This window comes from Cervus elaphus, chromosome 17, assembly GCF_910594005.1.
Source record: "Cervus elaphus chromosome 17, mCerEla1.1, whole genome shotgun sequence".
Classification (NCBI taxonomy): domain Eukaryota; kingdom Metazoa; phylum Chordata; class Mammalia; order Artiodactyla; family Cervidae; genus Cervus; species Cervus elaphus.
The window spans coordinates 9,253,692-9,274,509 of NC_057831.1; the positions used below are offsets into that span (position 1 = coordinate 9,253,692).

Genomic DNA, 20,818 nt, shown 5'->3' on the forward strand with positions numbered 1-20,818 from the left:
TGATAAGAAATAATGCCACAGTAAGCAACATTCAAAACACATTCCAGGGACTTCCCTGGTGGCTCAGTGACTAAGACTCTGTGTTCCCAATGCAGGGGGCGCGGGTTCAGCCCCTGGTCCGGGAACTACATGTCGCAACTAAGAGTTTGCATGCCGCAACTGAAAATCAAGACCTTATGTGTCCCAACCGAGAGCGAAGATCCTGCGTGTTGTCGCTAAGACCTGGTACAGCCAAAACAAACAAACAAATAATTAAGCAAAAGCTGATCTTAAAAAGTGCATTCTAAGTTGTAAGGAAAATCTCAGCAGTGTGGTGGGAAAAGCCTTGGCAGTCAGTTTTCCCTTTTCAAAACCACTGATTTTCCAGTGGAAACAGGTAGTTGCTAGTGCAGTAGGATTTCTAAGGGACACAGGAAAACTGACTGCCATCTCATGGCAGCCATCGGGGCTCTTTGGCCAAATTTCCTTCTGTCCTTCTGATTCCCCGTCTGGCCCCTCGGCAGCCTTCCTGCCTCTGTGACCTGTGACTTAAGGGCATAGCGTACATCACTTGTCTTGTCATTGCAGGGGGAGTGCATAAAAGGAAAGATGGAAAGTGTGTTAGCACACATGACTATGTTTTATCGACTGCAAACTAGCTTGTTTAGGATTGGAACTAGCATCTAGGAAGGAGACTTGGAGCAGGGAGAAAGCCTTTTTTATGGGAGGAAGGCGCGCTTAAGGACAAAAGGCGGCTGTGGAAGCCCGTCTGAAACCTAGTGTGTGCACCAGCCTTAATCTCTTCGCCCCTCCCCCCACCCTGAACACCAGCAGCCTCTGTCCCGGAAGGGGTGCTCTGCGGGGTGGGCTGCCCACAGCCCGCGGGGCTCCGTGAGCGCTCGGGCGCCCCCTCCTCTCTCTGCCCCACGTGTGGCTGGGGCTGTGGTGCCTGTGAGTGAGGCTCAGCTGAGTGAGCGCTGCTGCCGGACCTCCCAGGAGCCGTTCTGTTTGTATCCGTGAAGCTGAAGTCATCGTATTCTCAAGGAGATGGTTTGGAAAAGCAGTGGGGATGTTTAAGAAAACACTGAGGTGATTTCAAACTGAAGCTTGCAGTGAAGAATGAGCTGGGAGCAAGATGAAGATGGGGCCAAAAAAAAAGGCCTTGCTGCCTGCCAGCGGTTCTGATTACAGTTTCTGTTACCTCGTTCTCAGGGACATTTGACAAGGATGGGCTTTCTGCCGAAAATGACGTCTTTGTTCACAGACCTCTCACAGGGCTGCTTTAATATACTACATCTCAATTTCACACTTGAGGAGTTAGAAAGTGTTCTAGTTTCATTCTTTTACAAGTGGTTGACCAGTTTCCCCAGCACCACTTGTTAAAGAGATTGTCTTTTTTCCATTGTATATCTTTGCCTCCTTTGTCGAAGATAACGTGTCCATAGGTATGTGGATTTATCTCTGGGCTTTCTATTCTGTTCCATTGATCTATATTTCTGTCTTTGTGCCAGTACGATACTGTCTTGATGACTGTGGCTTTGTAGTAGAGCCTCAAGTCAGGCAGGTTGATTCTTCCAGTTCCATTCTTCTTTCTCAAGATTGCTTTGGCTATTCGAGGTTTTTTGTATTTCCATACAAATTGTGAAATTATTTTTTTCTAGTTCTGTGAAGAATACTGTTGGTAGCTTGATAGGAATTGCATTGAATCTATAGATGGCTTTGGGTAGTATAGTCATTTTGACAATATGGATTCTTCCAATCCATGAACACGGTATATTTCTCCATCTGTTTGTGTCCTCTTTGATTTCTTTCATCAGTGTTTTATAGTTTTCTATGTATAGGTCTTTTGTTTCTTTAGGTAGATATACTCCTAAGTATTTTATTCTTTTTGTTGCAATGGTGAATGGTATTGTTTCCTTAATTTCTCTTTCTGTTTTCTCACTGTTAATGTATAGGAATGCAAGGGATTTATGTGTGTTAATTTTATATCCTGCAACTTTACTATATTCATTGATTAGCTCTAGTAATTTTCTGGTAGAGTCTTTAGGGTTTTCTGTGTAGAGGATCATGTCATCTGCAAACAGTGAGAGTTTCACTTCTTCTTTTCCTATCTGGATTCCTTTTACTTCTTTTTCTGCTCTGATTGGTGTGGCCAAAACTTCCAACACTATGTTGAATAGTAGTGGTGAGAGTGGGCACCCTTGTCTTGTTCCTGATTTCAGGGGAAATGCTTTCAATTTTTCACCACTGAGGGTAATGCTTGCTGTGGGTTTGTCATATATGGCTTTTATTATGTTGAGGTATGCTCCTTCTCTGCTTGCTTTAAGTGTGAAGCTACTGATTTCTGGAAACAGTCTCTCCCCTTCTCTCAGACTGCTTCAGATTCCTTTCTCACATGACTAGTCCCTTCACCATGTGCCTTTTCAGCACACTGCTGATATGAAGCTTGTAACCTATTGATGAAAATTATAAAATCACACTATTAGGTGTCATCATAACTTTTATATACCATTGGAGCAGACATACGACTTTGGCAAAAGATAGGAGAAAAATACAAATAAAAAGATACTGCTGGCTATTCCCTGCCACTTCTCAAATATTTCTCGTAAAAGTTCTTATTCAAGCCAGAATACCTTCTCTTTATCTTTTAAAATGAGCTTCCCTGGTGGCTCAGCTGGTAAAGAATCCACCTTCAATGTGGAAGACCTGGGTTCGATATCTGGGTTGGGAAGATCCCCTGGAGAAGGGAATGGCTATCCACTCCAGTATTCTAGTCTGGAGAATTCCATGTACCGTATAATCCATTGGGTCGCAAAGAGTCAGACACGACTGAGCGACCATTCCAGTGCAGGAGACGCAAGAAATGTGGGTTCGATCCCTGGGTCAGGAAGATCCCCTGGAGAAGGAAATGGTACCCCACTCCAGTATTCTGGCCTGGAGAATTCCATGGACAGAGGAGCCTGGAGGGCTACAGTCTGTGGGGTTGCAAAGAGTCAGACATGACTGAGCACATCTCTTAGATTAAAACAAATCTATTTTTTCTTTTCTTCCATGAAATCTATTTTGGGCTGTATGTAAGTGTGCATGTGTATAACTATATTTTTGATGGTATGATTGCCATCAATTTGATTTAATTCTTTGAATTAAAGCAGGTAATATGCCCAAGAGCATTTCTAAAGCACAGTATAAGTCTTGGTTAATGTCTAAGTCGGGTCTTCCCTGGTGGCTCAGTGGTAAAGAATCTGCCTGCAATGCAGGAGACATGGTTCAGTCCCTGGGTCAGGAAGATCCCCTGGAGGAGGGAGTGACAACCTAGTCCAGTGTTCTTGTCTGGGAATCCTATGGACAGAGGAGCCTGGTGGCTGCAGTCCAAAGGATCACAAGAGTCAGACACGACTGAGTGACTAATCCACCACGACCACGAGTGTCTAAAGTATGTCCATCTCTCAGCTAGTCTTTTGAGAAGGGAAAGCCCGTTCCTTACTCTTGAACTTTGAATTTGCATCTTTGTTGTGGCCAGGGTGGCAGCCCTCTCTGTGTGACTTTTCTGGAAAAGGACAGAAAAGATTGAAGTGTTTTGCTTGTTATTCAGACCAGACTCTTGGCTTTCTTTCTGAGTTGTTTGTGTCTAATGCTGGTGTAGCTAATCTGTTCAGAATGTTTGATTTTGGAATATTCTAGTTCTTCAGGTTACTTGATATCTCTGGTGTTGCTCTGTCAGATTCATTCCATTATAATAGCGGCGAGTGTTGAGGGAAAGGGTCATTGAAAAAGGGAACAAACCACGTTGTTCTTTATGATATCCTGTCTATAACTTTACAGAATTGGTATAGAATTAACATGAAGGAGAGACAGATTCCATTTTCTTCTGGATATGGTTTATCAAGGCAGCTATCCTGTTGAAAAAGAAAATTTTAGCATAGTTCTTTCTTAAATTTAAAAACAACTGTTCCAATGAAAACACTGCTCCTAATATTTTGTAATAATGTGAGATGTCCTGATTAGATATTTATAAAAAATGTTAATTAGAATTTAAGTGAACCCTATGAATCCCAGGATACTCTTTTCCCATCACTAAAAACGTCCAAGGCCAATGGGGAATAGCAATTCAGATTCTTCTCTATAGTTTTTGTGTCTTTTGCCTTGGCTGACTCCGAGTTAACAATTAAAAGAGAATAAATGCCCTTCATGATTTGCTGGACATTTTTCTCTTATGTAATACAAGGTTTACTGGGAAATAGGAGCTTAACCAATGATGTGCTGGAAAACTGCTCTGAAATAAGCAAAGCCTTTATTTGCATTGTTTGCTCATTCCTGTGGTGTAAACACTTCCAGGAGGCTGATTTTAAGCTACCAATGCAACATCACTCACCTGGAGCTGGGAAAAGATACAATCAGTTTATCAGTCTGGGCTCTAACCTGCCATCCCAAACACGTGTTTCACCATCATGATAATCGTCCTCAACAAGACCTCTAATTCCCCACGTTGTGCTAGGCCCTCTGAGAGCAGAGAGCAGAAGCCTTGAGCCCTGACCTTTATTGGATTATAGGCAAGGATTCAGGAAATGTTAGCTGAAAGACACTCTCTACCAAGAGCCAACTGAGAAGGAGTTGTAGGAAGTTGGGAAAAGGAAATAACTTCTGGTTGGTGGCATCAGGGGAAGTTTCACAGAAGGAGGACTTGTGCTTGGCCTCGAGGAGTAAAAGTCTAACGAAAAGGGAAGGAAGAGGGAACACATGGATGCAGTAGAGTGTCGTCACTGGTTGCCTGATGTCACGCAGTTTAGGATGTGGAGGGGTGTGCATGTGCGTGAGAGTCTGTGTGTGTGTAGTTACAAAAGAGAAGGATTCCTGTTTCCAAAAATTTTGCGAGTCCAAAATACAAACATTTACCAAGTGCTTGTGAAAGAGATTATAAGGATCTACTTAAACTGCCCACTCATTTATCAAGGCCACAGTGAAGAGCCAATGCCATCAGCAAAGTAAACAGAAAAATAAAAGAGAATATTAAAGTCAGGGGTCAGCCTGTACTCTGCTGGAACATCAAGGAAACTGGGATGTCTGTGGTGGAACCAGCGGTTGGAACTTCACGTCATTCCATTTTCCTTCCTCTTGTACTCAGGTAGCTCTCTAGGCCACGTGCAAGGTTCAGAAAGCAAGCACGCTAGGTTCTTTTTCAAAAAAGTTCTCCCTGAGCAGAATGTTTGCTGACGTCTGAGGGTCAGAGACACTGGCACCTGTGGCTTTAACACAGTCCTTAAGCGCTGTTATGTCGACTGCTGATTATCTGGAAGAGCATCACTGGTGTCCGGGTGTGCTATTTTAGAAAGGGGTGTGGAAGCAGCAGGGGGAGGGAGGAAGAGGGAAAACATGGGAGTCCAGACCGCTCAGCTATAAATTTACTCAATACAGACTTGAGTAAGAAGATTCGTGCCTGTATACTCCTTTCAGGAAGAGTAGAGCCTTGTCCTGGAATTTTGCAAAAAGTTTTAAATGCTCTGTTACAATTCTGTAGTCCTTATTGCTTTTACTGTCTACTTGTGAGTAGCACAAATGGTTACCTAATAATTTCATTGTCAATTCGTAGATGTGGTTGTTTCACGTATTTGCCCTGTATGTTTGTTTATATGGTTTGGTGGTTTAGTCGCCACGTCGTGTCCGACTCTTGTAACCCTGTGGACTGTAGCCTCCGGTCTTCTCTGTCCGTGGGATTCTCCAGGCAAGAACAGTGGAGCAGGTTGCCATTTCCTTCTCCATTATATGGTATATAACTTTCAAAACCTAGCCCATCTCCTGTTGAGTCTTGAGAATGTGTAAGACAAGTCACGGGAGGAGCAGGTCCCTTCTTGATAAAATAGCTGTCCCGTTTGTGATCTGAACGTGTGTTTCTCTTCAGATACGCCATCTGTTACTGTGACCTTCTGGTGACTTCTCAGAGCTTTGTTTATAAAGAATGTAATAAGCCTAGCTTGTTTATGGTGGTGGGGGCGGGGGTGGAGTACTTCGTAATTGCTATGGCTTGAGAATAAATATGTTAGAAAAATACAAACAAATTCATAATATCTATTTGTTTTCTTACCTAGATTTTTGAGAATTTTTTTTATCAACTTGCTTAGTTTTGAAATATCCCCCACCCCACCACTGTGAATCAGTATTATCTACATCTGGTAAATGATAACAAAACTTTAAAACATATCTTCCATATGGCTTATGGAATTCCTTACTGAATTTTTTTAACTTAAATTCCTGACTGGATTTCTCATAGAGACCTCTCTCATAAATTTATGAAAGAGCCTCAAACTTTTCCCCCCACCCCTCTCACAGGGAAGATCAAGAAGAAACTTCTGCAATTCGAGTTGGTTTCATCACATATAACAAAGTTCTGCATTTCTTCAATGTGAAGAGTAACCTGGCCCAGCCTCAGATGATGGTGGTGACCGACGTCAGCGAGGTCTTTGTTCCTCTGTTGGATGGTTTCCTTGTCAACTATCAAGAATCTCAGTCTGTGATCCACAAGCAAGTACCAAGTGCTTTATAACTGAGACCCAGGCCACTTGTCTGTCTGTTCATGTCTTGATTCAATCACATATGTCTTGCTTTGTCATTAACAAGGGGGTTTTAACACATGGATTATAAAACTCTATGTTAGGTCTGTCTCTTCTCAGCGTAGACCAGTGTCTAAAACGAGGAATGATTTAGTACTCACACTCAGCCCTGTCCATCCCTTCTCTTTGCTGGAGAGGCAGCACAGGAGTTATTTCCTGTGCGTGGATCAGCATTTTCACTGATGATGTAGCCACTGTTGTATAATTCATAGTCTAAGAGATCAGAAATGTGGTAAACAGAAAAGTACCATTTATAAAGAGCATGATTTTTGTAAATGTTCCAACCAAATCATGAATTTTGGTGCCAAACCGCGCCAGGGTATCGTTCCCTGAGGAGGGACCTGTGAGATTCACGCACAGGCGTTCAGTGTAAAATAAACACCACATGTATTTAGCCTCGATGTGCTCGTGAGTTACTTCTTGATGTGTGTTATAAATATGCTGAGTATTTAAAGCCTTTTGCTCATTCATTTCTTACAGTTTATTGGATCAGATTCCAGAGATGTTTGCAGACTCTAACGAGAATGAGACCGTCTTTGCCCCTGTCATCCAGGCTGGCATGGAAGCCCTAAAGGTGAGCAGAAGCCTCTTGGGGTTGGTAGTAAGTGAACTTTAGAAATGACACACACACGGGAAGTTTCATCCATGAAAAAAATACAGCCTTCATTAAAGCATGCAGCTTGCTGGAGGCTGTTCCCCACTTCCCCGCAAATCTCAGGAGGAAACGGCCAGACCGCAGCTCGCTCCCAGCGTTTACATTCCAGCGCTGTTAGCATCCGAGCAACTGATTCTGTCAGGGTTTCCAGTTTAGCTCCTCCCTTTGGCTTTCATATGAACTTTATGTGATCTATTTTTAAATTATTGCAGCAACATCTGAACTACCAGATATGAAGAGGAAAACCCCCATTTCTCTCCTTCCTTGGGGTTTTCAAACATGCAGGGGCAAAGTCGTGACTAGTCAGTGGCAGAAGCAGATGCTGCTGGGCCTCCCGAACGCGTCGTGGGTGTGGGGTTGGCATGTCTCTGCTTGGGAAGCTGGGCCAAAGTGACTCTGGTCATTGTCGTCGTAATAAAGACAGTGATTTGAGGAAGGCAGAATGGTTGGAAAGTGCTTCACTCTTAATCATTATTACCTTAGCACAGGAGTCACCTTTGGTCTAGACAGCTAGTTCCTGAAATTGGTTTTTTAATCTTATTATTAAAGCTACATTTAAATTAATTTTTAAGATAAATGGCTAGCAATAATAACAAACAGCAACAACAACCCTACGGAATTAAGTTTATGAACTACTTCCACATAAATTTTGTGACCAGACGTTTTAGTCTGGTTCCAGTATAGATGCTTGCCTGGGTTTTTTGATCTTCAGAGTATTTACTGATGAGATCAAAGACTTGCAGATATCCCTCAAAAAGCCTCAATACATGTTAATTTAACATAAAATTAAAGATAAAGTTTATATCCGAAAGCGATTTGGAAATGTTAATTTTCATCCCGTGGAAGCCAGCAGTGATCATTGTTGGGACTACAGAAAGACTTTAGGAATTCCTATTTTATTCCACAGTGCTAAAGACAAATATCTGTTTCAGTTTGAAAGTTCTGCAGTTGTTGTTATTCTGTCCTCCGATAAGGTGTCTAGAAATTCATATGTAAATTTCCTGATATGTGATAAGTTATACATGATGCTACAGGTCTTTCTACCCTAATGAGTTCATCCTGGGAGTAACAGTATATTCACGTGCACGTGCCTGAGAGGAAAGATGAGTGGAGAATCGCAAGCCAGTAAATCATTAGTTAAGACCACAGAGTGGCTCTTCTTTAAGTGAAGTAAAAGTCGCTCAGTCATGTCTGACTCTTTGTGACTCCATGGACTACAGAGTCCATGGAATTCTCCAGGCCAGAATACTGGAGTCAGTAGCCTTTCCCTTCTCCAGGGGATCTTCCCAACCCAGGGATCGAATCCAGATCTCCCGCATTGCAGGTGGATTCTTTACCAGCTGAGCCACAAAGGCTCTTCTTTTAGTTCAGTTCAGTTCAGTTCAGTTCATTCACTCAGTCGTGTCTGACTCTTTGTGACCCCATGAATCGCAGCACGCCAGGCCTCCCTGTCCATCACCAACTCCCGGAGTTTACTCAAACCCATGCCCATCGAGTCAGTGATGCCATCCAGCCATCTCATCCTCTGTCACCCCCTTCTCCTCTTGCCCCCAAGCCCTCCCAGCATCAGGGTCTTTTCCAATGAGTCAACTCTTCTCATGAGGTGGCCAGAGTACTGGAGTTTCAGCTTCAGCATCAGTCCTTCCAGTGAACACCCAGGACTGATCTCCTTTAGGATGGACTGGTTGGATCTCCTTGCAGTCCAAGGGATTCTCAAGAATCTTCTCCAACACCATAGCTCAAAAGCATCAATTTTTCGGCACTCAGCTTTCTTCACAGACCAACTTTCACATCCAGACATGACCACTGGAAAAACCATAGCCTTGACCAGACAGACCTTTGTAGGCAAAATAATGTCTCTGCTTTTTAATATGCTATGTAGGTTGGTCATAACTTTCCTTCCAAGGAGTAAGCATCTTTTAATTTCATGGCTGCAGTCACCATCTGCAGTGATTTTGGAGCCCAAAAAAATGAAGTCTGACACTGTTTCCACTGTCTCCCCATCTATTTCCCATGAGGTGATGGGACCAGATCTTAGCATGATCTTAGTTCTGTAGTTGCTAGTAAATAATTTTTTTAAAAAGACAGGCGTGCACACACACAGGAAGTTTCATCCATAAAAGAAAATACAGGCGTCATTAAAATATGCATACAGAATCCCAGTTCAACCCCATATATCATTTCTAAAAGGGAGCAGTACTGTCTTGTCACAGTGGCTTCTGCACTGGCAGTCCACACGAGGTCTAGAGGCTGCTAAGCTTCCTAGAAAGAAAAAAATGTAGGGAGCAGTTTGTGTGCGTGCTTTCCAGTGTCCAGAGTGTGCAGAGTGTCCAGAGTGTGCAGGACGGAAACCACTGTGTCCCTAGTGAGCAGGGTGTTCTGGAGGCCACTCAGCACCACACCGACTGCACTATGTTCTCAGCTGCCCGTCCGTTACCAGAGGCCACTTCATTTCAGCCCATCTCCTTTTTATTTTTATATTATGCTTGCAGTTTTAATGTTAGAGTAACATATGCCTTTCCACTGACGTTTAAAGAGAAGAAACGAACCTCTAAATATAACTAATCAGAAATCAAAGTTAATAAGTACACTATTCTTACAAAGTAGAATGAACTCCTTTTGGAGAAGGTAAAGAACTGTCCTTCTGTGAAGATGAGGAGCTGCCTTTACAAAACGACAGAGCTGGACATGCTGTTGGTGGCGGTTCCTGCCCCTGCCTGCTGCCAGGTTCCCCCAGCCCCAACCCTGCACAGGCCCCGCGGCTGCAGAAGGACCGGGAGGCGGCCACGCCCCACCTAATGTCAGTGCAGTCACGTGTTTAAAGGGCAAGTGCTTTTTAAAACTACAACTTTTGGCCCCACTTCCAGAGATCCTGATTCATCAGCTCCACAGTTTACTGACTATCTGTATTTCGGAACCACCAGCATCAAGAATTGCTACTCATTCTGCAGTCTCTCAGAATATCCTCACATTAAGTTAACTCTGCAGAAAATTGCATACCTGACCCTTCCAGCTTCACATTACACTTGGACTAAGAGTGCTTTTCATTTAACTATGATTTAATGTCTTAGTCTCTGCTTTTATTTATTTTTAATTTATGTCTTTAGCTGTGCCAGGTCTTTGCTGCCCTAGTTGCAGTGAGCAGGGGCTACTCTCGTTGCAGGGTGCAGGCTTCTCACTGTAGTGGCTTTTCTTGTTGCAGACCCCAAGTTTCGGCAGCTGTGGCACATGGGCTCTGGATCCCGGGCTCAGGGGCTTAGTTGCCCCGTGGCACAGGAAGATATTCCCTGACCAGGAATCGAGCCCGTGTCTCCTATATTAATAGGCAGGTTCTTTACCACTGAGACACCAGGGAAGCTCTTCTATGCTTTAAACTAATGGTTAAATTAAGAAAGAACACAATGAAGACAGTTTCTTTCTTGTGTAGAACATTAAGTGGAGATATTATTGAATGATTCAGTCTCTAACATGTAGAAAAGATTCACTAGCTGGTTTCCTAGAGTCAGTTGTGATAAGCGTTCTAATTCATAGTTTGTTTTAGCCTTGACTACAATAAAACTGCTAATACTGCTTAGGGTGGATGTTCCGGTTTCCCTGACCTTTCTACTGATTTCTAGTTCCTTACATTTGCCTTAGGAATTCTGTTATTATGTGCCTTTAATTGTTTCATCAAAAGTTTTTTTACAAATAGATTATTGCTATAAATAACAAACTAATGAAAAATATTTCTTCTGCATCTCCCAGGAAGATTCCAGGTGATTATAATTTGTTGTATAAGAGCAGAAACTACTATAGTACAGTTGGAGCTTGTCTGTGGGTTATACTGTCTGCCTCAAGCAACTTTATCAGGTTCGGATGAAGAAAAAATAGCGTAAATGTGTGTTTGTGTAAAAGTGTGTAAATGTCTAATGTGTGTATGATAGTTCAGCTGCCCCTGACAGTCATACTCTCTCATCATCTTTCAGCTTCTGTGTGACTAAAAATCAGTCAGACTTAAATTTGTATATACATATACAAGGGTACTAAAATCTTGCCTGAAGTCATTATCAGGCTGAAGGCTAACAGTTTTGAGAATCTGCAGGGTAGTATCTAAATATTGAAGAGACCACATCATTCGTTCACTTGTTCTTTCAATCAGCAAAGATTGACCAAATGCCTGTGTTTTATGAGACAGTGTTAGGACTACTGTCCCTGTTTCTAAGTTGCTTACAGTGTGTGGAAGAGATGTAACTCTGTAATACAAGACATGATGTTTATTGCTGATGTTCCCAAAAAGCCGTGGGGAGGAGAGCAAAGAGTACCTCTGGAGTGTCCAGGTCTGCGGCAGGTCAGTGAGCAGCTCAGAGTATTCTTCCCCGGAGGCCGGGGCCCAGGGTCTCATCCCCTCTGCGCAGGAGGAGAAGCTGAGAGGACAGCAAAGCACACCGTTTGTTCTTTGTGTCCGAGCGGAGACGCCGCAGAACCAGACTCCCCCACTTGAATTATAGCTTTACCTTCTATCAGATAGATGCCAAGTCAAAGCTATATATAATTAGTTGTGATAAACTTTTTGAAGCAGAGACGGAAGACAAAAACGGACATAAAACATGTGCAGATTTGTCACAAAGATAAAAAGGGACTGTTTGGAACGTTCTTACACATACTTTCCAGCCAGAGTCTTCAGTTCTCTATTTTCTGTTGTACACGCTTCCGTGTCGACAGCACCTTGTACTCGTAGTGTCTTTTTTTAATATATATAGTCTTTCAAAATCTGCATCTATTTTAAAATCTGACACTCATAATCCAACTGTATGTGAATTGCTGGCACCGTCTTTCAAGTTGGCCTCAGAGCAGTTTTCTGAGTTAGCTTTCACTTTCCCATAAAACGAGATAAACAGAGTTTGCCAAAAAAGTTGGAGGGAAATGGCCTTGAGCGGTTATGCTTCAAGTACACCATTAGATGCGGGGAGTCCATCTCTCAGTCGTCTTCATAAATGCTTCCGTTTGGTTTCAAGATGCTATCACCACGTTCCCTCCACGGGAATTCATGGGGCACCTGTAGGGTGAGGGGCCAGACCTGAGGCAGGGGCAGGGCGGGCGGTGTGGCTGGAGAAACCCGTGGTAGGAAAGTCACAGGCCTGCCTTCCTCATGGACCGGAGATCCTGGAAGACAGCAGAATCATAAAGGCTCATGAATTCTAGAAAAGTCTCATCTATAGAGCAGAGTGGGGCAGAGGTAGAGGCAAGCAGCTCTGCCAAGGGCAACGATAACACCTCTCTCGGAAGAAAGGACGTTGGAGCTGAACTTTGAACAATGGGTTCTCCAGGTCAGCCTGTTTCCATCATAACGAGAATGGCATGTCACTCGTCTAATCCTGTATGATACCCTCATGTGGGCACAATCAGATTCTGGTAGAAACATAACATTTTGTAGGGACATAAAGCGTATAAAGCCATAGGAGCTCTTTCTTTTGTTGCTACCTATAAAAGATTTTTTTAAGGATGTGATTAATGAAATTATGTCTGAAATTAATAGCCATTATATATATAAATAAAAAGATAAATATGGCTTCTTAATTTTTTTCCCTAATATTATACTTTATCTTTTTTCCTTCAGAGTTTTACTCAATGGGTAGTATTAACTAGGCAATCATGTATGTGTAATTACGATTAATACCATGTCCTGGATAATTGAATTCTCTCAGTATTTTTGTATAACAGTTATGATGTTTCCTATGTCATATAATTAGGTAATTAAGGCATGAAAGTGAAAGCTGGATCAGTCATGTCCAGCTCTTTGCAACCCCATGGTCTATACAGTCCATGGAATTCTCCAGGCCAGAATACTGGAGTGGGTAGCCTTTCCCTTCTCCAGGGGATCTTCCCAACCCAGGGATCCAACCCAGGTCTCCTGCATTGGAGGCAGCTGTTTGATAGCTGAGCCACAAGGGAAGCCCTGTTGAGGCATAGAGAATATGCCTCAACATATTAAATATTTTGCCCAGTGTCATTTAGCTAATAAAATGGCTGGAATTCTAAACCCTTGCAGACAGGAACCATACCCATGCTGTTAACTCCTGTGGTATAAAATTATAATCCTTCCATGAGTAGCAAAGATCTAGACGGATAGAAGAATTTTTGACAATAAATTCCTTAGGGAAATTGGGCAGGTGAGGCAAGAAAAGTCAGGGAGAAGACAGACCTTTAAGAAAAGTTTTATACCTTTTCTGCTACTTGAATTAAGACAAAAAAACACTTTTGTAAAAGTGATAAAAATGAAAAAACTTTAGTCATAGAATTTCAAAGCCTTTAATGTGTTGTTATCAGTATCACTGGAAATTCTTCTAGGCTTTGGTTATTGGAGCTAACGTGTGTCTCTTGGCCAGAGTGTTGACCGCCTGCTTCTCCTGTGTGGTGTCTGCATGTGGAGGCCACTGTCCATGAGAAGAAGGCAGCCTTCCCTCCTCCGCATTAATGTTGTGTCTGTCAGTAATTTTCAATAGAAGTCTCGGGCAACAGTAAAGCTGCTGCTCATACTGAGTCACACAGCGAAGATGGGACGGGGCATGGGTTACCCCCTCCCAGGGTGTCAGCTGGGACCCACCCCCTGGGACCCGTCCACAAAGCGCATCAGAGTCACGTGGTCAGACACATAGGACCGGGCTCACCGTGAGTTCTCTTCATTTGCTTTTTGAGGAAGTTAGTCACAAACCCACATACCTTATTATTAGCAATAAGTTCACAACACATTTTGCAGATGACCCAGCCCAACGCGTGTGCCACTGAACCCCATCTTTGCACACACCGCTCCAGGTCACAGAGAGGGAGAGATGTGCTCCAGCCAGAGGGAACAGAATGTGCAAAGATAAAGAGGTGTGTAAAGCATATGGTATACTCCAGGAAAGCAGGGAGGGCTAGAACTTCCAGTGGAGGGGATGGTCAGGGCAAGATTAGACTGGAAAACAGACTCAGCCTCAGCTCCAAAGGGCCTGGGAACTGTTTTTACATGCTCTGTGACCTGGGCCAGGCTGGATGGGCCTCGGTTCTCCGGACCTTAACATGCAGCCCACACTACCTTCTTCCCCAGGTTGTCCGCATGAAATAAGAAATGTGTGCAAAGGTCTGGGGCAGAGCTGCACACAGCAAATATTGGTGGCAACACATCCCACTGTTTCCTGGCTTTCCTGCCCAGATAAAGGGATGGGGACTTTACCCTGTAATGGAAAGCCTTCAGGCGTCACAGGGAGAAAAGCCACCTCTGTGATCAGAACGGTTGCCTTCATTTCAAGGCAGCGATGTGCCCAGGTGACTTGGAGAAAGGCAGGACCGCAGAGGGGCAGGATCCCGCGTTACTTACTTGCAGTAAGTTTTGCTCACAGGTTACTTCTCAGCTCCCTAAATAAGATTTTAAATCTTGATGCTGAGGCGACATTCACAGCGCCCACCTGGGCTCTCTGTTACTTCCCAAGGACTACAGGTCGCAGGGTCATCGTGATCCCACGTTCTTTCCTTTTGTCCTCTTGCCTGAAAGCTGCTCCTTGGGTCTCACGCCGCTGCAGCACCGCTGCATTCTTGTGCATTCCTCCTCGGGGCACCAGTTCAGATTTCATCTGTTTACTGACGGTTTCAAAGAAGAGCTTCTATTCCGTCAGGATCCTGGGAATCTTATTATTTACTTCTACTTTTGGGATTCACCTGGTTCTGAAAGACTTCTGTTGGCTAAAGGAGAAAGTATTTTTACTGGGACACATCATTTTAATAGGTGTTTAAAACATGGTACAGAGACCTACACTTAAATATTGGCTCTTCGGGGATTCCCGGTGGTCCACGGGTTGGTACTGCATGCTGTCACCGTTTGGGGCCTGGGTTCCGTCCCGGCTGGGGAAGTCAGATTCTGCAAGCCCTGCAGTGCAGCCGATGTATGCATATTTATAGTCTCTTTCATTTACAGGTTGTTTGACTTGAAGCAGATCTCTCAGCCTCCCTGAGCCTGTTTCCCAGTCTATATAAGGCACAAGGTTATTGTGAGGATTAATGAGATGTATACAGTGCTCAGCTCATAGAAAGGACTTATATTTTATTTTTCAGAGTCCCTTACTATAAAACTTTCCTACCGAAGTCTTTTTTTTTTTTTTTTTTAAAGGCAGCAGACTGTCCTGGGAAGCTGTTCATCTTCCATTCCTCTTTGCCAACTGCAGAAGCACCAGGGAAACTCAAAAACAGAGATGACAAAAAAATGATTAATACGGACAAAGAAAAGGTATATGTAAACAGCTGCCCTTTGAAATGTCTATATGTCAGTTCTTACAAGGGAATAAAGAGACAGGGCATGTGTGATTTGTGTAGGAAAGGGGGCAAAGTTAAATGTATAAATCCGGGGTACTGTACATTGTAAGGAAGACTGTGAATTGTAAATACTTTAGGAAACTGTATATTCCTAGGGAAAGGGATATCTGATCTACATTAAGATAAAATCTCAAGCTTTTTCATGTATAACTCATGTAAGACACTGCTTGGTAAGACTGTTAAGGGGAGGGGAGAAATGGGGGGAAATGCAGAAAGGTCAGGTAGAGGGTGAGTGTGATGGACAGCCCCCTCGGACGGCAGTCCTGGCGTGCCCGGGGCTCAGAATACGCTTTGCTCAAACCCTCTGAGCTGTTGCCCTGGGACCCAGTCAGGGCGCAGGGTGAACTGTGAGACGGGCATCCAGCCGGGGCCCCGCGACCCCGGACAGGCGCCTGTCTCGGCCTGTGCAGGGAGGGCAGCGGCGTCAGCATCCCTGGAGTCGGGGTCCGATGACCCACGCACGTGCGTGCACTTGACGTGGCGCACGCCTGGCACACGGGGCGCTGACAGCCGCCCCCCTGGGCACACCGCGGCCCGCTTCCTCAGCCCGGAGGACGCAGTGGACGCTAACAGCAGAAACGTTCTGCGGGCTTCATTCCCCCTCTGTGCGCCCTTTCCTTCAGATCCTTTTCCAGCCTCAGACCAACGTCTACGACTCTCTGGCCAAAGACTGCGTGGCTCACGGCTGCTGCGTGACCCTCTTCCTCTTCCCCAGCCAGTACGTGGACGTGGCCTCCCTGGGGCTCGTGCCCCAGCTCACGGGGGGCACGCTCTACAAATACAACGGCTTCCAGGTAAATGCCCGCCGTCTGTTCCCCGGGTTCCTCCTGCCGCTTGGACCTCAAAGCTGCGCCCCCTCGTGGGCAACCGACAAACGTGAACTCTCGAGCCGAGGGCAGAGGACGGACTGGTGGCTGAGAATTGCTTTCAGGGGAAGGAGAGGGCGGGACGAAATGGGGGAGTGCCACTGGCATAGACACACGAGCGCGCGTGAAACACGCGGCCGGCGGGGCCTGCTGTGGGGCCCAGCGCGCTCAGCCCGGGCTCTGATGGCCTGGAGGGGGAGACGCGGGGTGGGGTGGGGGCTCAGGTCCGAGGGGGTGTAAGCATACTGACGGCTGATTCACGGTGTTGTGCGGTATCGTAAAGCAATCATCCTCCAATCAAAGAAGTTTTTTTTAAAATTACAGAAAAAAAATTGCTCTCCTGCGTCCTAAGGTATGGCAACAGATTGAGCTCATTCAGCCTCAGGTTTGAATATCACTGTGTAAGCTTCCCTGTTGAAGGGAAATAATATTTTCTATAAAATGTTTATATGTTATGCAAAAGTTTATATTCAGTATATTTAAGATTGCTTTTTAAAGTGACCATGTGTTGGTTTTAAATTGCTATGGTTTGAAGGGGTCAGTTCATTGTACCCCCTCTCTTCCAAGCCTGAACTGAGAGTCAAGAGATGGTCAGAAATGTCAGCACTGGAAGGGACCCAGGTCTGTGGGACTTGCCGCTCTTTTCCCCTCGGAGAGACAGAGACCACCAGACACAGGGTGGGCGCAGATAGAAGCGTCTCCTGGACCCCTGGCCCTTGCAAGCTCCAATATTGAGGGCCAGGCTGTGCGTGCCTCCTGCAGGCTGCCCCCCACCCCAGAGGCTGCAGAAGAGGCTAACCTCTGCCCGCCCGGCTCCTTGTCCCAAACTCAGAGGTCACCTGCCCTCACCCGAGAAAGGGTGAGGAGGCGCCTCTGGTGTGTGTACCCCCACATGGAAACATGGAGTAGGAACGAGTGTTCCCCCAACAAATGTCACAAATGTTCATCATCTTTATTTTGATGAATGCAATTATTTTTAATTGCATAGCTACGTACTTATATTGTTAACTAGCTAAGGGATTTGATAAGATCAAAGATCACAAATGAAATAACATTGAAAGGGCTTTCTGAACCCTAAGATTTCTGGATAAACTAGGTTTTAATCAAGATTTTTTTTTTTTTAATAGAATTGTTTTCAGTATTTTACCGCCACCTGGTGGACATGATTGTCCTTTATTTTTTAGATGCACTTGGACAGCCAGCAGTTTTTGAATGACCTCAGAAACGATATTGAGAAGAAAATAGGATTTGATGCTATCATGCGGGTTCGTACCAGCACAGGTACTTTCCGTTTATACTGGTTTTCTGGTCTCTGATGTATAAGTGCTTCCTCTTGAAACTAACAACAGGCCAACAAAGAAAACGACAGTAAAATAAGGAGAAACAAAATTTTCATTTTCCTTCCTCCTCCTCAGGTTTCAGAGCCACTGACTTCTTTGGCGGCATTTATATGAACAACACCACCGACGTAGAGATGGCAGCCATCGACTGTGACAAAGCCGTGACCGTGGAGTTCAAGCATGATGACAAGCTCAGTGAAGACACCGGGGCCTTGATTCAGGTGACTCAGAGCAGACACCTGGCTTTTGCTTAGTTTGTTACTGACAGTGATCATTGGGGAGACTCCCAGGACCAACGGCTGTGCCAGTCTTTCCAGAAGGAAGTCCAAAGGTGGAAGGCACTAGATTGGAGGGCTCTGTGGCTTATTCTGCACACTCTGATTCCTGTGCTGTTTCTTGGAAGTAATGATGTCAATGGAGTGTTTGCATGAGAGCCCACAAACTTGAGGTCAGATGACAGGCATTGGCCCCCAGTCCCCGGGTTTGCAGCACCCCTGCCATGCGCCGGACACTGTGCTGAGACGGGTCATCATGGCAGAAGCAAGTGTCCACAGGACATGGCTTTGTAGCAAGTAAGATTAACTAGAAGCCACGGAGACTGTGACATAAAACAGGAGAAATCCTAATGGTCAGTTTTCAGACAACAGTATCACCCTCAAAGAAGGGAGAGGTTGACATCAAATTGAGGAAGAACTCTAGTAATTAATATGTATTTTAAAATCACAGAAATGGGGAAATGGTTACTTGTTCACATTATCAAAATGTATATATTTATCATTAGTATAAAACCTGTCACCAGAGCTTGCTGTTTCTTTCTGGGTGAAGTGAGCCTGGAGTAGGACTATGATAATGTGAAGGTATTATTTCTGGACCTGAATCCCTGGCAATAAAATCAAAGCTAGGAAGTGTAGCCTAGCTGTGGAAACGCAAACAGGTATTTACATGTGAACAGCCCCATTAAAACCTAAGCTTAAACCAGCGAAATGTGCACGTAAGGAAGAGCAGGCTAGCTTGGGTGGACGTGCTCACCAGGAAACAACGCGCCCGCAATGTTGCCTCTGCAGTGCGCCGTGCTCTACACAACCGTCGGCGGTCAGAGACGACTTCGGATTCACAACCTGGCCTTGAACTGCAGCTCCCAGCTGGCGGATCTCTATAAGAGCTGCGAGACAGATGCCCTCGTCAACTTTTTCGCCAAGTCAGGTAACTCTTTGCCAATCCTGGGGTGCAGAGTACCTTGCCTAGTGGTTCAGGCAGCCTTGTGGGTTAAACCAAGTTAGTAGCTAACAGGTCTTGGGATTGTGTAGCCTTCTGGTGGGTAAATTCAGAATTTATAAAAACAGAGGGTAAAGAATAAGAGTCAGCATTTCTAGCTCTAGACAAATAAGCAGAACACTGAGTCCTTCCCAGGGCGACAGAGTTGAAATTGACAAAGGTGATCCTGAGACTCAGGATGGTGTGCTGTGCCCTCTGGCACAGGGAGATAATGGAAAAATAGGGTCCCTCACATGAGACTGAACTGGATTACCCTTACCGAGATAATTAGGAAATGGTAGGGGCCCGAGGTGTTTTCTGGCTCCTTCTCCCCTCCTTGCCCCAAACCCCAGCTGAAATTCTACACTGAGCTTCAGAAGAGCAGTCCAGCCTGTAGGAGTTCAGAGCATCCGAGATGGTGAACTGGTCTTGCTTTTCTCTGAGTAGAGTCCTATTTCTAATATTCTAAGGAAGAATCTGGACCGATTTCCTGCCTTTTGTTATAGGTAGGCTGTTGTTTTCCATTGGCTAAATCATACTTAGTCAAGAGGAGAGCCTCATCCAATGACTTTAACATTTTAAAATGCTGTTATTCCTAGCTGAGCGGTCTGAAGATAATAGCAATTTGTTCTTTTATTATTTGGAGGGATCCATTTCTGAGCTAAACTTTGCACCCTTTTCATTGTTTTGTGTAAACAGCTTTTAAAGCAGTTCTACACCAACCCTTGAAGGTCATTCGGGAAATTCTGGTTAACCAGACTGCCCACATGTTGGCCTGTTACCGGAAGAACTGTGCTAGTCCATCTGCAGCCAGCCAGGTAAGTCACCTGCTGTCTTCCGGGACTTGCTCATGCCGCGCTCTGCTGCCTCTGTCCTCTGGGCACTGAGATGCTGCCCAGTGAACTGTAACCAAGAAGACTGAGGATGCCACTGGGGGGACCATGGTGTTTTATGTGTGAAAGTCGCTCAGGTGTGTCAGACTCTGCAGCCCCATGGACTGTAGCTCACCCAGCTCCTCTGTTCATGGGATTCTCCAGGCAAAAATACCGGAGTGGGCAGCCGTTCCCTTTTCCAGGGGATGCTCCCAACCCAGGGATCAAACCCAGGTCTCCTGCATTGCAGGTGGATTCTTTACCAGCTGAGCCACCAGGGAAGCCCATGGTATTTTTACAGCCAACATTAAACAACTTAGTGGCCTTACAACATGCATGAACCTCAAAATGTGTGTGCATGTTGTGCTGACAGTCACTACATTATGTAAAACGAAAGAATGTTATATGTAAGAAATGTCAATATAAATCAGGCTTTCTTTTGCATATAAAGATGAATATTACATTGTGAAATGGGGAAGCTTAAATACTTTTTGGATATATTAACAATCAAAGTTGACACGAGCTAATGGCAGAAATGACTTATCTATATTTTATAAACACAATTTACAAATTCTAAAGTTCTTTGTATTTAATAGTTAATAATAGGGAACTCCCTGGCAGTCCAGTGGTTAGGACTCCATGCTTTCACTGCAGGGGGCACAGGTTTGGTCCCTGGCTGGGTAACTAAGATCCCCATGCTGCACAGCCAAAAAACAAAAAATTAGTAATAGGTATGAAGAGTTTTGAAAAAAGTTGGCTAATAACCTGAAATTTTAGAAGGTCTTTTAAATAAATCTGACTCATAAAAACAAAAGAAAAAAAAAACGCAGAACCTCAGGCCCACATTTATTTTTGTATCTGTTCTCTTTTTCGTAATCTTTCCCATCATAGCTAGATGCCATTTTTCATAGCTATATTGAAC

The 20,818-nt window shown here is 44.5% G+C and overlaps 1 protein-coding gene across 4 annotated transcripts in view; it reads left to right on the plus strand.

Moving 5' to 3' along the window:
- SEC24D (SEC24 homolog D, COPII coat complex component) overlaps positions 1-20,818 on the plus strand; it is a 112,217-nt gene that overhangs the window by 78,246 nt on the left and 13,153 nt on the right. For all 4 annotated transcript variants that reach the window (XM_043871421.1, XM_043871424.1, XM_043871422.1 and 1 more), the window contains exons 12-19: positions 6,304-6,495; positions 7,065-7,158; positions 15,362-15,478; positions 16,188-16,358; positions 17,615-17,711; positions 17,846-17,991; positions 18,835-18,973; positions 19,724-19,842. In XM_043871421.1, the coding sequence (XP_043727356.1) occupies positions 6,304-6,495; positions 7,065-7,158; positions 15,362-15,478; positions 16,188-16,358; positions 17,615-17,711; positions 17,846-17,991; positions 18,835-18,973; positions 19,724-19,842 (1,075 nt within the window). The remainder of the gene's footprint in view (positions 1-6,303; positions 6,496-7,064; positions 7,159-15,361; positions 15,479-16,187; positions 16,359-17,614; positions 17,712-17,845; positions 17,992-18,834; positions 18,974-19,723; positions 19,843-20,818) is intronic.